At 34.6% G+C, this 17,393-nt stretch overlaps 1 protein-coding gene and 1 long non-coding RNA gene across 7 annotated transcripts in view; one reads left to right on the forward strand and one right to left on the reverse strand.

Moving 5' to 3' along the window:
• Pde4d (phosphodiesterase 4D) overlaps positions 1-17,393 on the forward strand; it is a 1,337,035-nt gene that overhangs the window by 452,184 nt on the left and 867,458 nt on the right. For all 6 annotated transcript variants that reach the window (XM_078016224.1, XM_078016225.1, XM_078016205.1 and 3 more), the window contains one exon: positions 6,789-7,018. In XM_078016224.1, coding sequence (XP_077872350.1) covers positions 6,789-7,018 — 230 coding nt within the window. The remainder of the gene's footprint in view (positions 1-6,788; positions 7,019-17,393) is intronic.
• LOC120885863 (uncharacterized) overlaps positions 1-17,393 on the reverse strand; it is a 222,604-nt gene that overhangs the window by 136,491 nt on the left and 68,720 nt on the right. The window lies entirely within an intron of this gene.

Genomic DNA, 17,393 nt, shown 5'->3' on the forward strand with positions numbered 1-17,393 from the left:
TCTCTTGATTGCCTTGATTTGTGATTTTTAAAATTAAGATTATTTGGGCAAAGTTAGCATTTAATTTAAAGATAAAACCTACATAATGAGTAATGAGATAAGGAGAAAAACATTCATCATAAGGTTTAGGGAATCTTAAGGATGGTTATCAATTATTACTTCAGTACATTGTGAAGGACTTAATAATGATATAAAACATGAATATATATATAGGCAATGCCTACTGTCAGTATATTTCTTTTAGATTGCAAGTGTAATCTTCAATTTGCTGTGACAGTACTTTTTTTTTACATTGTTATCATAGTTGATTCAGTTTTTGAAAATTATCTTATTTATACTATAAAAAGAGACATGTTTCATAGAGCTTGATTTGCAGCAAACTAATTGGAGAGTAAAAAGAAATATCACATTGGAAATGATAAGCACCTATCCTCAGCTTAATCTGTCCTCTTTCTGGAAACCTACCCAACTCTTTAAAATGCTCACCCCTCCAATGCTCTGCAGAGTGTAGGTCCCCTGGAATCACTGAGTACCTAAAATCTTTTATTCTTTTTTTTAATTAAGTGAAAATATTTATCATAATGCCCATTCACAGTTATCCTTCAGTATCCACGGGGGAATTGAAGTCCCCACCACCAGAGATACCAAAGTCTATAGATGCTCAAGCCCCTCATATAAAATGGTATAGTGTTTGCATATAACATATATGATTCTTCCAAATTCTTTAAATCATCTCTAAACTATTTATAGTACCTAATATAATAAGATGATCATAATACTGTATTGTTTAGGGAATAATAAAAAAGACTATACATGTATTATACATTCAGTACAGATATAATTTTTTTCTTCTGAGTATTTTTGCTCCACAGTTTTTTTTGAATCCACAAATTTGAATCCCATGGATACAGAGGGATGACTGTCTTTGACAAAAGGTCCAAACATGGAGAGAGACTGAAGCAATTTGAGTGGCCAAAGCTTTGGAATTCTTTAAGAAAGTCCTTGTTATATGCATGAGTATTGATCATACTTTTCTTGTATGAATATGTACAACATTACTATTAAAACCAACATGTGGGCTGGGGCTGGGGCTCAGTGGTAGAGCACTTGCCTAGCATGTGTGAGGCCCTGGGTTAGATCCCCAGCACCCATAAAAAATAAATAAATAAAATAAAGATATTGTGTCCAGCTACAACTAAAAAATAAATATTAAAAAAACCCAACATCTAATAATAATAATAATTTCCTCATTTCCTGACTTTTTACAGTGGAAGAAATGAAAATATTTGTCTATTTGCTTCATTCAGTTCTTTAACAAGATCTATTTAGCATGCTTTGTCCTGGGCATTGACTGGTTGAGTGCTAGGGATACAAATGTTTGGGCATTCTCTCTTCCTTCCTGTCCATGTGTCCAGACTGTGAAAGGAAATTGACATATTAGCATATCATTACACTATAATCGGCAGGCTGATGACTGACTAGGAGTCATAAATAAGAGAGCAGGATGTATTTGTTTCGTTGTCTTGGATAATATTTTCAACATGACTGTGTAGGGTGAAGAAAAGAAATGGTTGAAGGATAGCACATTGGAGAATGCCTAGATTTAAGAGTTAATAGAGAAGCCAGCAGTGAAACAACAGAAATCATTAAAGAAAGGAGGAATCAAAAGAGAAATGTCCAGTTTATGGGTTAATCATAGATCTTAATTTGCCTCAGACAATCCAAGTTTTCTCTATTCACTGACATTACAGTTACATCTGGCTAGAAAGAAACGCTTAAGAAAGCCTACCTAGATACTCCTAAAGAACCCTAAGTCTCTGCTACAGCTTTTATCATATTCTAGTGAGTATCTCTCTTCTTATCTTTCTTCCCAAGTAAGGCACTTACAAGAAAGAAAGTGCCAATTTGCCTATGTATTTCTAGCACCCAAGACAGGTTTGAAAGGTGGTAGGTGCTCAGTAACTGCTTAAGGAATCAATCAGGAAATAGTATCATGAATAAGAGAGGTTGAACTCAGAGAATATAGAAGTGCCTATACATACAAAATAGACCCCTATAACAAGAGTCCCTCAAATTTTAGTGACTTATATCCATACTGACTACTTGTGACTAATGCAGACCAAATAAAGCATTGTGATTGGCAAGTGGCTTTCCTGTAATCAGTGATTAAGGACTATAACTTATTTCACCCTGTGACCCTACTATCTTCAACATATGGCAAGGGACTGCAGAAGGAGGTCAAATTGGAGGATTGTATCCACAGTCTTTTTAGTCACATGTGAAAGTCACACACATCTCCTGAGTCATGTAATAAAACACTCATTGACATGTCTACATCTACTTGTAAGGGAATCTGGAAGTGTGGTCTAGCTGTGTGTCTAAAAAGAAATATTCTTTCATATAATGCATATGAGTATTATATTCATGACATTGTGTATGTGTGTGTGTGTGTGTGTGTGTGTGGTTTGCAACCTACTTTGAAAGGATGAAAAAAAGAACTGAGAAATTAATTATACATTGCTTAGAAACTGAAGAAAACAAAAAAGTAAGTAATAATAATAATCACAGATTTATTACTTATCAATAATAAGTGGCAATAGTATGGAGTTTCTTTCTTAAGTTTATGTTTTGAAGGGGTATTTATTCTAACAGTGAAAAGCATCACATTAAAGTTACTTGTCTGTCAACTATTCCACATAAATTGGCTAATTATCATGAAATTTTTTATTTTATTATAATCAAACAATTCATCCAAATATTTTAGTGTTTTTCTTTTGATATTGTATATTTTGAAGCTGAACAAGTGGTTTTTTAAGTCCCATTAATAGCAAAGTGAACTTTGTTTCATTTTATTTCTGAGATTTTCATGTGCTTTTCAATGAAAACATTTTTATCATGGAGAATATAGAAACTTGTAAGAAATAATATATGAAACAAAGTAACCACTCATACCACTAAACAGAGAGCTACTTTAGGGAGTTAGGCTATATCCTTCCAGAATGTTTGTATGACTATGTGACTTTTTTGTTTTGATGTTGTTTCATAAAAATGAGATCACTCTATAATCTGTTCTTACACTCAACATTATGTCATGAACATAATCACATATTCTTCTGCATTATTATAACATTATCATAGTATTTCATCATATGATACATCAAAATTTATTAAGCCAATCCTTCAGTGTAGCAATTAGATTACATTCAGTTATTTGTTATTATAAATGAGCTGCAATGAATGTCTTTGTGGCTAGATCTTTGCCAGATAATCTTATTAGACTATGTCTAAAATGTCAAAACCATTAGTTCTCAAATTTTAGTACACATAAGAATCATAGTGGAGATTTATTTGGACTCTTAGGCTGTAATCATAGAGATTTTGATTACGCATATCTGCAAGAGGATCTGAGAGTCTGAATAAATCAAGAACCTTCCTTGATTCTAATGCAGGGAGTTTAGTACCATGATTTGAGAAATAAGGGCTTTAGGATGTTAGAAATAATATCTTTTTCCTGAACTCCTTGCAAAAATGCCATTTTTTTCTGGCAATAATACAAGATATGTATTGCTCTGTTGGTTAGATTTATATTTCTTTCCAAAATAAGAGCATTTAAACTCCTGCCTTCTATGTGATAAAGTTATTCCATTTTATTTCTCTAGTATAATTGAAACACATTGACCTGGAGTGTGAAAAGATCACTTGTTATACAGTTTTTGAGTCAAAAATGTTAGAATATAAATATCTATTGCTTAATCATTTTTATGATCAAGAATAAAGTACCTACAGGAAGTTTGGGCTTAAACTGACAATATATGAGCTTGAATTTAAACTTTATTTTTAATAGAGATGATTTCTCTCAAAAGAAATTACCGCTTGAGTCAGTTTTATTGAAAAGAGAATGTCACAAACATTAAGTCATTCATCAAATAACCTGGGTTATATAAAGCATTTTTGCCATTTGCAAATGCTCACCGTGGATATCTACGCATCTAATAAAAAAGGTGTGAACTTCAGCTAGCTACATTCAGTGTGACCAAAGCGTTAGTAGACCCATCTGTTTTTCTTCTTTCTATGTGCATTTTGAAGAAAGCTCTCCATACACATAAGCCATTAACTTAATTATGACCTGTTAGCAACCCAAGAGTGGGGGTCAGTTTTCAGTTCTGTTCATAGATAAACTTCTCATGCACATGCAGCTTCTTTTCCTCATGTAAAAGCTAAGAATGTGGCTTGCATGTGTTTTCTCCTTATTTTCCATATCTGCCAATTCACTAAACGTTTTTTTTTGTGTGTGTGTTTTTTTCTTTTTTTTTTTTTTTTTTTTTTGCCATGAATTGTTACCACCTAAGCTTTAAGGGTCTGGAAAGGTTAAGTGACTTCTTAAGACCACATGAGTAATCACTGGTATAGCAGGATCTAAAATTTCTATCTCCTGACTTAGTCACATATTACCATGACTTTTGAATGTTTTCATAGGATTGTTTGACCTCCATTCTGTTAATTAACAAAAAATGCAAGTGTGAAGTTTATAAAGTTGTGGTGAATTAGCATGTGTTCTATTCATGTCTAGTTGTGTACACCCTGCACCTGTTTAGGTAGTGCAACATCATGCTTTCATTCAAAGAGATTTGAAATTGGATCCTGACTTGGAGGGTGACTATCCATCCTGGTTTGCTTGATAGTGCGGTGTTTTCCCAGACACAGGACTTCAATTGCTAAAATCAGAAAGTTCCTACCAAACAGGGATAGTTGGTCGACCTACTTGCTGTGTGTGGCCATTTGGCCAAGGTCTGTAATTTAATAGATCTCTGTTCCTTTGTGTGTAAAAGGAGAAAAGAGGAGTTATCTAACAGGATTTTAATACCAATTAAATAAGATGGTACAAGTAAAGCATAGCACCACTTAAAGGATTCTGTAAATATATGTAATTACTGTTATTGATGTCATTTTAAAAAGCAAATGGGTTCTTCAAAGCAGAGATTCTCAGAATCTAGATCTTCAAGTCTAGGATTTGAAATAAACCTCTTCTTCACCTTTTAGGTATTCTTGTATTTTACTATTGATCCATAAAATTAGACAACACAATGCAAAGCTGAATAGTCCATTGTTGCTTTCATAGTTTTTAAGATGTATAACAGGAAGAGACACATTTTCTCTTTGGAAATCAACCAGGTTAGAATGAGCATCAAAGGTAGCATAGTGCTATTTAAAAAAAAAAAAAGAATTAGATTGGATTCCAATCATAATAACAGCCACTTTGTTGAGTACAAACTGAGCCAGATATGGGTGCTTATGAATCTTTGTACCTGCTCCAAACCATGATCTCAAGAGGTAAATAATATTACCTCAATTTTCAGAGAAAATTATCTCGGTTTTTGGAGAAATAGCCTTAGTGAGCTCAAGTTAATTGATCCAAGATAGTGGTATAATGAGGAGTGCAATAAGGATTATATGCTGGTTCTAAAGTCTCCAAAGTTCATGCAGTTTTAACTTATAACCAAAAGCTAGTTTGCAGGAAGGTACTTTGCCTTTGGGTGAGTTTCTTCATTTATAAAACTCAGAAGGGAAGAAATCACCCTTTACCATTCCTTAGCACATTACAAGCCATCAGCTATCCATGTATCATTTAATTCTTATGGGTAAATACTAGTCCTGCTTTTATGAGAAAGAAACTTACTCCTTAGATTAAACAACACAGGTGGTGCTGGACATGGTGGCACATGCCTATAATCTCAGCAGCTCCAGAGGTTGAAGCAGGAAGATCTCAAGTTCAAAGCCAGCTTCAGTAACTTAGTGAGGCACTAACTCAGCAAGATCCTGTCTCTAAATAAAATATAAAAGGGCTGGGATGTTGTCCAGTAGTTAGTGCCCCTGGGTTCAATCCCTGTTACACACACACACACACACACACACACACACACATACACACCAAAACCCAACTGGTAAAGTGGCAAGTATTCAAAAACCTAGCACTCTACTGAAGTGTGTTGTAGCATTTGATGATACTATAATTCTAAGCATGTGAATATAATAAATGTTACTCCAGCAGACTTTTTAACAACTTAGAAATAATTATTGTTCATGTAATGGTACATTTTTCTCAATTAAAATAAAAATACTAAATTTTCTACTTGATTCTAGACTTGATATGCCTTTGCATGTGGGTACTGTAGCTCAAATTTTTCAAAATTCAGGTGCATTTTAAATCCTATCTGCGTTCAGATTTTCTTTTCATACCTTTTTAAAAATCCCTCTCAGAAATTCTTATTATAGCAATTGGCAAGAGAATATTAGAGATGTATGAAAACGTGTTGCAAATATGGTGCTAAGTATGAAAAAAATTGGAGTCAACTTCTACCTCTCTTTTCATAGGCATCTATGTGAGAGAACACACACACACACACACACACACACACACACACATCCTGACATGAATAACTCAAGATATAAAAGGAAATTATGTTTTTGCAATTCATTTCATACAAGGTAGAAAAACGTTTTGATTTACCTTTGACTCTATATAATTCATGCAAAAATTAATGAACTCTAAGATTACTGAAGATGTTAATAAATGGTTTCAACCAAACTATTCTTAAATATACTGGTGAACAAATTTACTGCTTTCAAAATAAGCGTTAACTTCAGTTATAAATTCTAATCTTTTCAGTAACTACTATTGTTAATGTGAAATTAAGTTAATTTTTCCCCGAGAAGGTATGAAGCCATTATGAACCATAAACATGGGAACCTTTATTGATTGTGTGTATTTTCTTGAACTTTACTCATAGGCCTCTGAGGAAACACTGCATTCCAGTAATGAAGAGGAAGACCCTTTCCGGGGAATGGAACCCTATCTTGTGCGGAGACTTTCATGCCGAAATATTCAGCTTCCTCCTCTTGCCTTCAGACAGTTGGAACAAGCTGACTTGAAAAGTGAATCAGAGAACATTCCACGACCCACCAGCCTCCCTCTGAAGATCCTGCCACTGATTGCTATCACTTCTGCAGACTCCAGTGGGTGAGTGCCCTCGGGTGACATGTCCCCGTTTTATATTTTTGATGACGATTGTTATCTGCGGTCTTCTGAGTTTTTCTGGCTCATTGCTTGATTTGAGTAGGATGACAATAGTGTTTTGGGAGTCCAGGGGGGAAAAAAAGGATGATTTTTCTCAGGTAACATCTCTACTCTGCAGGATGAAGCATTTTAGTCCATTATTTTACAAGAAGGCATTGAAAATGTATTGGTGAAAGCTAATAAGCATCCAGGCAAAGGGAATCATACATGGAAAATTAATATTGGATATTTGTAATTTAATACAAGGATTGTTAACAAATGAGAACTAATGGACAAATTACCATGTAGGCATACATATGTGGAAACAGTAGGCAGTGCTCATTGATGCAAAACGAACTTGGAATCAAGAAGAGATTGCACTGTAATTAGAATAAAAAGAAATATGCAATTATATTCCTGAGCCTAATAATTTGGCCTTTGACACTTTGAGGTGTTACTTACCATAATACTTTTTTAGTTCTCAACATAAGGCTCTCTATTTAGTGTTAGTTCTTATAAAAGGATCAGTCAAGGTCACATTCCTATCAAATAACTTTCTACTTCATAGGTTTTTTTTTTTTCTTTTTCTTGCTATTTACCAGTAAAATTTTTATTCTTAATAGTAACATAAGCAGGTTAAAAAATGTAAAAGAAAACGAGGAGAGTGGGCACATTCATTGTTTACTCTGGCCAGCTGCATTTTTAAGAAACTTGGATAGGAAAAAAAGGTGGGGGGAAGGAAATGAAACCTAGTGGCTCACACAGACAGACAATTGAGCATTTAATAAGACTTACATGAACAAATCAATTTATGCTACAAATGTGATTATTTTTCATTCTCTTCCTAGTTAAAGGGATTTTTTAGGGGTGGTACCTTTTGTATTTTGTAGTGAAATCCAAAAGGTACCATCCCTAAAAATCAAGTGCTTGCCTAGCACATGTGAGGCACTGGGTTCAATCCTGAGCACCACATAAAAATAAATAAAACAAAAGTATTGTGTCCATCTACAACTAAAAATATTTTTTAAAGGGAAGTTGTGCTAAAATATTTGGCCAGTAACTTGACTCTAAGATACTGAATTTAGCTGTTTAGATTATTATAGACCCATCCAAAGAACTTTTATTATTAAAAGACACAGGTCATCACTACCAGGTAAATAAGAATGCAAAACAAATTCTTACTTTGAAGCAAAGAAAAGAGGAGCTCCCAGAGCTCATCAGATGGTCATGTTATTGGCTTTGATTATGGCAAAAGAATTTAAAGCAAAAGGAAAGGGCACACACGGCAAAATCTGCAGAAATCAGATGCAAACTCCCAAAAGCTACTCTCCAAGTGGAGTAAAATAGGATGCATTTAATTCCTCCAGTACTGAGTTGTAACAACGTGAAAGGTTTTCATCAGGGATGTCTTTTACCAGGAAACCTACCAGGAACTCAGTGCCTGGAGTTTTTATTAGGAATTAGTTAGCTAGGTACCTTCTGACTAGAATGTACCAAAATTCCACACTTCTAAGGAGGAAAGTATGTGTTCAACATAAACCACATTGTTTGCATAAGCAATTGGGGCACAATGAGCCACTCTTAAAATTTAGAGAATGGTGGGATACCTCCTGAAATCTAAGTTCTCAGATACTAGTTAAGGTTCAATTTTTCAAAAGAGCCTTTTAAATTCAATAGTAAGAGGCTTGATGAACTCTTCTCTGTATACCAGGTTCGTCTTAGAGTAATTGTCTTCTTTCTCCACATTTGAGGGAGAAGGTATTATAATTAAATTTAAATGAACTGATTTAAGCCCCCGGTATATTCAATTAACTTTGGTATCTTAAAATTTGGTGGCTAAACATGATTTCTCATTTCAAGCCCATGTGCTTGTAAAAGAAAATGATTCAGTAATAGTATCTCCCTATAGTTTGGTAATATGTATAATTAAAAATCTCAGGTAAAAGCTAGGCTTATTTAATTAGATTTTAATGTGTTGCTAAAAAAATTGTTTCCAAGAGCCAAGGAACTTCAGCATTCAGAATTGTCTATGTCCTAGCACTTCTGTTGTTTCAAATTTTCTTTTCTCTTAATCAAGAACCTAAGAATTAAGTATGAGCAATATTATGGTTACCATTTACATATTTATTCAGTGTTAGGAAGCAAATAATTTGTCTTTTATGAAGATGACACAAGGATGACTTCTGTTCCAAAAGACAGCCAAGAGAAATCATATATAAGAATGCCCAATCAACAAGAAACAAAGACTAAGGATTCATTAAAGTGATTGTTATTATCTTAGGAAGCAAACGTAATTTGCAAATTGAATATTGAGTAATAAGAAATTCAAAAGTATAATTTTTTGGATTGTCTAAACCTTGAAAAAAAGTAGAAGGTGAAGTCAGGAGTTATATTCTATGGCCACTCGGTTAACTGGAATCCCGATTCCTTCAGAGCCATCAGAAGTGGTTATGTTAGCTAGCTCTGTTGGCCACAGTCCAGTTCCCCATTAATAAACCTAAGGGTGTCCTCGGGTCCCATTGTCAACCTATACTGAACCTTACTTAGCATGTGCGTATTTTGATGGTAAAGGAGATGTCTCATGCCATTTAAATTTATTTTCTTTCCATTCTTAACATAACTTTTTGCCATTTCCTCTGGCTTATTGCCACAGCAGAGAGCTCTGTCATATATTGGGCAGTGAGTTATAGAAACTTGTTCTACCCCTTTGGAGAGCCACATTGTGGCCCTGGAAGTAATTGGTGTCTGGAAAAGATGTTTGGCCTGCAACACTAAATTTTATGGATGGCAGCTCTTAGCTTCCTCATGGTCAGGAGACTGCATTCGAGAGGGCTTTTAATTATTAACATTTTCATTATTCAACTTCCAGTGTTTTCTCAGCATTGTGAATGTGTTCAAATGCACATTTTAACAATTTCCTTTAGGTATGCCTAACACATTAGGTTGTGTGTATCCAGCAACTTTGGAAACTTTAAATGAACACAAAATCGAATTTTTAAGACCTGGTATGCTGAGAACCTTGAATTCATCTATGATTTAGTTTTCCATAGAGGGTAGGATCATTCTAGCTTCCTGGCTTTTGATCAGTCCTCTTTGAAGCAAGAGGTTCAGCTATTAATGAAATGTTATGAATTTGGCAAGAAGTAATCTGGAATGTCATAATTTCCTACCTAAATACTTCTTAATCCATTTACTATTTTTTATTAAGTACAATTTATATGCAATGAAATATATAAATGTCAAATATTCATCCTGATGAATTTTGAGATATGTATATATCCATGTACTAACTACCCTATTTCTTGATATTTGTCAAAAAAGATTAGTTTTGCCTCTTATTAAACTTCATATAAATGGGATCTTATGGTTATACTCTTTGTGTCTAGCTTCTATCTTCCAAAATGTATTTCTTTAACATATTTATTCATATCGGTGTGTAGATCATCAGTTTGTTCTTTTAAAAAAATATCTTTTAGTTGTTAATGTACCTTTATTTATTTATTTATTTATTTATTTACTTACTTACTTACTTACTTACTTACTTATTTATATGTGGTGCTGAGGATTGAACCCAGGGCCTCACACATGCTAGGCAAGCACTTTAACACTGAGCCACAATCCAGCCCCCAATTTGTTCTTTCCATTATAATATAGTATTCAATTTTATGAACATACCATAATTTATTTATTCACACTCTTATTGATTGATGAACATTTGTGTTGTTTCTAGTTTGGAGATATTAAAAGTAAAGCTGTTTAGTACTTTCTTATGCTAGTTATTTTTGTGAACATATGCACTGATTTCTCCCGGGTGTAGAATTTCTTTTAGGAATAGAATTTATTAAGTCATAGTTAGGCAAATGTTCATTTTCTATTGCCCATCAACTTTCCAAAATGAGGTACTCTTTTGCTCTTCCACCAGCAATATATGGAAGTCACATTTTTTCCTATATATTTCACCAACACTTAGTGTTTGTAGTCCTTTTGATTTGGGTCATTCTGGTGAATGTGTAGTGGTATCCTACCATGGTTTAAGTTTATATTTCTCTGATAATTAGTGATATTATTTACCTTTTAATATGATTATTAAATATTTGTATATCATCTTATGCCAATTTGTTTTCCCCATTTTTCTCTTATTTATTTTTGGAGGTACTTTATATATTCTAGACATAAGACTTGTATTAGATGTAATGTTTCATAAAGTGAATATTTCCTCTCTGACTACAACTTACATTTTTATTTTCTGTTTACTTTTAATACAATGCTAACCCCAAAGGCTTCTGAATGTGTTGTGTTTTCAATGCGTGTCCCTTGAAGAAAACATGTTACCGAGAGATATTGGGAAATAAGAATAAGAGATGGTGGAGCAATGGAATTAGGTTGGAGAAAAGAGGACAGGCAGTTAACAGAGGAAAGCAATGCAAAACAGAAGAGAGTAGAATATACAGGGTGGAGAAGAAAAAAGAAAGCAGAAAGTGGATCCAGTTTAAAAAGGAGAAAGCAAATAACAAGTATGATGATACTTTACTCAAAGGGCAGCTTTACCTGGAGACAAGGATAGTTGGTCCCTTGTTTATACGGTGATGGAGAATAGGACATCCAGGCACTAAGGGTATAGGCTAAGAGAAGTTGAGAGTGAAATGACAGCACGTGTGTGGGGGTGGCTGACAGCGGGCAGTAAGTGGGGGCTCTGGGTGGAGACGGTGTAACCTAAGTTCTGTCTCACCACTTCACCATTTACAAGCCATAAGTAACTTTGAAAAGTTACTTAATCACTCCTAATTTTACAAGGGCAAGAGTAGGAATAACAGGGTACCTACCTACCTCTTGAGTTTGCTGTAAAGACAAAATACTCAGCATTGTTGTTGGCATATTGCAAGTGCTTCATATACAAGAGCAGCAATAGCTACTGCTGCACTGGTATTGGAAAAGCATTGGAACAAATTGTGTTTGTCATTATTGATGTTGTTTGTTTCCTGTTGGAATCACATTTTAAAATCCCCTACTAATAACTTGTGGGTTGGAAATAGATGTTCTAGCAGATACAGGAGTCAGTTGAAATTTTTTTTTTCTGGTGCAGAAATTCACAGTTATTATGGACATGTCATACTGTGGCAAAAATGTCTTCATTTTGCTTTTGGCACCTGTCATCGACATGCTCTGCTTCCAAGTCCTATTCAGACATGTTTGGAATGACAGTGGAGGCCCTTTTTACTTCCACTTCTGAAAGTAAATGCTTCCTGACTTCTAAATTTTTTCCTGCCCAGAATCCCCCGGAGGAGGAATTAGGAGCTCCTTCTGGCCCTGACTCAGCTGCTGACTTAAGCTTCCTGGGTAGTCAGAGTACTGCCAGGTACTCTAAGGCAGGCTTAGTTTACCACACAGGTGACAATCACTGCCTACACAGGAGAAAAGACATAGAGGAAGAGGAAAAGGAGGTAGTACTCTGTCTGTCTGGTTTTGTTTCATGGCTGCATCAGCTATCATAAAAGGAAAGCCAAGGAGAAAGATGTTCCCTTGTGGCAGGATGACACACCTCTGAATGGATGTATATTCAGGGGTATATGTGGGTGGAGGATATTACAAGCACTTTCTCATCACTGGTGTCCCATTACCCATCTAGAGAAGTACACTGGGTACATTTATATCACCATGTCCTATAAAGAAAAGAAAACAAAGAATTTAAAGGAAGAAAAGGTAACTCTCAGGGATAAATTTAACTACTCAGCAGAGGGGGACAGATTGTTTAGTCATATAAGACTTCATTTTTCAAGGATCTTCTTGACATACTTCCTTGAACTGTGTGTCATTCACAGGGGGGCTGGCCCCAGATGCCAGTTAGACATTCGATTCTTTGATCAACCATTTATCACCTAGCCTTCTTGAGGACAAACAGTATTCTAGAGTGAACATAAAAAAGAAAAACGAAAAAGAAAATTGTTAGTTTTTTGTTACAAAAATGAAATCGAAACAAAAAAATAAAAGAAAGAAAGAAAGAAAAAATTGTGTTCCAAGCAGACACATCTGATGTATCAAATTTGTTCTAACTTGAGAAGGTATTAACAGTGGGCATTTCATATTTGAGGTATTCTGGTCATAAGGACTTATGAAGCTAAAGGTTTATATTTCCCAGTCTCCCTATTTCACAACTTTATATTGGGTATGTTTTCAAGAGACTTATCTAATAAGTTATATGGGAAATCTATAACCTACTAGACAAAGCTTTCCAAGATTGAAAATAAGATATAATCATGATAATAATGATTCTTTAGAAATACAGAATTCTTGAGCTAGATGTGGTTCTAAACATAATCAATGCAAAGAAATGGAGAAGTGATACTTTCCATAATCTTGAAGAAATAGGCTATATGTATTTAAATGCTAAGTATCAGCATAGTATTTGTCTGAACTTGTCAGGATACTCACAGACTATCCCAGCCTTTTTGTTTTAAAGCAATGATTCTGATTTAATTAAATCTAGTCTTATTTGGGCTTTAAATTTGTGATTTTCAAGATTAAAATTAGACTCTAAGAGTAATGGCATACTTCACGCTTGCTATATAATATCCTGATGAGCAACATTGTACTTCCAGAATAAGTAGCAATTCCTGGATTGCATCTAAAATAAACAATGAAAATATGTACACTACTTTTTCTCAGGCACTAAAGAAATTTGAAAAAAATGACTTTTTTCACTATGTTTTCAATGTACCAACTCATACAATAATTATTAAACTCCAATTCCTTTTTTCATATTGTGATTCTTTTTTACTCCTGTAGTACTTTCTGGCATCCTTATTAAGGATACACTGAAGAACGATGCATCACAATATTTTATTATATATCTGTGTCAGTATTGTACCTTGTACCCAGGGAAGAGTCTGTTCTTATAAATCAAAGTTTTCTATTTTACCAGGTTTTCATGGTCCTAAAAAGAGTAGCCATTTGTGCATTTACAACATCAGAACATCTGGGCTCCATTTCCAATCCTTTGTTGTGCCAGCTTGACTTGTTAGAATAGGTTGGTTGGGTGTCCCACATTTTCTAACAGTGAGCCCATTTATTTCACTTTGAAAAGTCAGGACACAGTAATATATCCGGCACAGGACAGAGCTGAGAAAAGCACATTCCCTTATTTATTTCCATCATAGAATAAAAATCCTTTGGTTTCTCAGTTTCTTTGCCATAAACACTAACTTGCTTGACTATCCTTATATAATGCAAAACTATGTGAAGTTAATCACTGACCACTTTGGGAGGCGTTTAAAATTCTTTACCACAGCATTATTCCATTTTATAATACCCTGTTATGAAGAAAGCGAGTAAAAGCATTCTGCAGGATGGTATTTATTAAATCATTATGTGCTCATAAACATATATACTCACTCAAATAATATTGAGCAAAGTTCATCACTATGAAAAATCTAAAATGAGAAAAATATGTTCAAATAAAATTTATGAAAGGATGAAGTGATAAAAATCTTATTTCTCTACAAATATATACTACAAAAGAGCAATGAGATTTTTTTTAAAAAAATTCATAAATAGAACAGAAACCATAAGAAAATTATATTATCTCCTGTATTATATACACTTTTACCCTGAAATTTTTAGTTGATTATATAATTCCTTATAAAAACGTATTAATTACATGTCTATCATACTTATTCCTCTCATTCATTTAAAATCTTCCCTTTATTGGAAAGGAAGTAGTTGGAGTCAGGTATTTTTAGATGTATTCCAAATCTGTGACGTTCAATCAAAATAAGTGTCATTTAGTTAGTTCATTTAATATCATTAGGTAACACTCTGGATGATAGATTTACTTTATTCGATGGATTATTATCATTTATGCCAAAGTTAATGTTTCTGAGGCTGGGAAAGATGGCACCTTGGTCCACATTTCCAAATGAACCTTAATCTCAGGCTGTGCTGACTTTTACCATAATGTGATTCTTAAAACAATTATGACTAATATTAACTATCATCACACAGAGAGACATACCCTGTTGTCTAAAACTGTGCATAAATAAGGACTTTAGAATACATAAAGAATTTACCATATACAAATAAGATTTAGGATGTTGAATTTATACCATATGCCTATACAACACCATTGACTTTCTGTGACTTTTCCATCTTTTGGTAATACATTTCATATTTGTACTCTTTATTTCTCCACTGTTGATTCTGTGTCCTTGTGAACATGTGACTATTGCCAGGCATGTTTATACATATCTGTAATCCCAGCAACTTGGGAGACTGATGCAGGAGAAAATCTTAAGTTTGAGGCCAGCCTCAACAACATAGCTAGACTCTGTCTCAAAATATAATAATAATAATAATAATAATGGCCTGGGGATGTGCCTCAGTGGTAGAGCACCTCTAGAGTTCAATCCTTAATACAATGCACACACATAAAAAAGTGACTACAGCTTTCTTATTTCTATGTTATTTAATTCATATTGATGTCATTTCTTGAAGCCACATATCTATCTATCTATCTATATATATATATATATATTGCATACAGTGAAAAAGGAACAACAGACTACATGCAAGTACTACTGATATGACTACCCCTTCAGTCATATATAAGACATAGATTAATGCATTCACTTTATATTCATCCAACAAATAGTGTTTGCTGAGACATTGAGGACAAAAGATTCAATACAACAAACATGGCTTTTCCTTCACAGAGTATAGAATCAAGTAGGGCACACACAGTAAAATGGCTAACAACAATCTTTTTTTCATATTTTATGTACAATTGTGATTGAGGAAATCTGGAGCAATGTGGGATAATATAGGAAAGAAAACTAACCTGGGCTTGTGAAGAACTGACATCTTAGTTGATTCCTAAAAGAAGACAATAAAGGCAGAGAAAACAACAGAGACAAAGTCTAGTGATGATTAAGCAGTGTCTGTGTTTACAAATAAAAACCATTACCATGACTATACCAGTAAGTCCTATGTGAAGTACAATTGATAATAGTTGCTATTGATTTTTCATATAACCAATACGTGAAGTTTTAGAATAATTTCAAATAGTGCTAAGCAGCCTTGGTATAAGCACTGAGAAGGTGAACAGTGAGGTTGGTACCAAACTGGAAAACAAGAACAATGTAAGAAAAATAGGACAAGGTAGTTGAGGGTGTTTGCAAGAGAGTGAAGGAAGTGATGATTTGAGTTAAGTAATTAGGTGGATGTGGAAATGAGTGATTATAAGAAGGCACTGACATAGAAAAGGTTCAGGGTCTCTAGAGGTCTCCAGGATATTCAACAAGTGAAATTAGAAGAACTGAAAAAGCCAAAGAGATAGAAGGTTGTTTGGAGGATAGAAATGTTTGAATCTTAACCTTTAAGTGCTAGAGGTAACATAAGGTATTTTAAAAGATGTAGGAGGATACCAAGAAAGAGGGAGACTGCTGTGGAAAAGAAATAGTCAAGGAACTGAGAGATCTGTGCATTAAGTGATTCCTCTATGTAAACATCAAGGTCACCCAGGATAGCAGCAGGACTCAAGATGTGGAGGTGCTAGAAAGTGGGCTAATGTCAATGAATGAAGCACAGTGATGAGGGGGATTGGCACAAGTCAGAGATGAAGTTGATTGGCATAGAGGTTTAAGAGGAGGTTTCCACAAGAGGGTAGAGAAGGAATAATGGCTAAGTCAATGTGAGTAACCAGGAGTACACTCACCCCCGCAGCGGCGGACCCAGAGCAACCTCTCCTTGAGACGCCCTGGGAAAGGGCATCCTCAGTATAAGAAGTCAGGAGGTAAGGTGACTCTGATAGAAAGGCTGAGAGTGAAGGGAAGTCTGTTCACCAAGTGATTTGGGAAGAACAAGAGTTGAATATGGAGAAGAAAATCATAGAACAAAATGGAGGCAAGAAACTGAAAGAAAACAGAGAAAAAGAGCTTCTGTCTCAGATGGTTCTCCAAGATGATTATGAGAGCTGAATTCTCAAATATTTTTAAGGATTGTTCGATGCTCATTCAGAGAGGATAAGTTGAGCATCACTAAAGTCTTTCAGAAAGGCCATGGAGGTAGAAGCATCACAATTTCCAGGCCAGCCTCAGATACTTAGCAAGGCCCTAAGCAAGTTAGAAAGACTCTGTCTGAAAATAAAAAAAAGGGTGGGGGGGGGAGTGCGGATGTAGCTCAGAGGTAAAATGCCTCTAGGTTAAATCCTCAGTAGCAAAAGACAAAAATAAAAACAACAAAAAAACAACTATGGAGGTTGTCCTAATCCAAATAAATAGGTCCACGATGGTATTCTTTGGTAGGTTCCTTAGTACTTTCAGTATCTAGTGGAAGCACCAGCAGCTTC

This window comes from Ictidomys tridecemlineatus, chromosome 1 (genome assembly GCF_052094955.1).
Source record: "Ictidomys tridecemlineatus isolate mIctTri1 chromosome 1, mIctTri1.hap1, whole genome shotgun sequence".
Classification (NCBI taxonomy): domain Eukaryota; kingdom Metazoa; phylum Chordata; class Mammalia; order Rodentia; family Sciuridae; genus Ictidomys; species Ictidomys tridecemlineatus.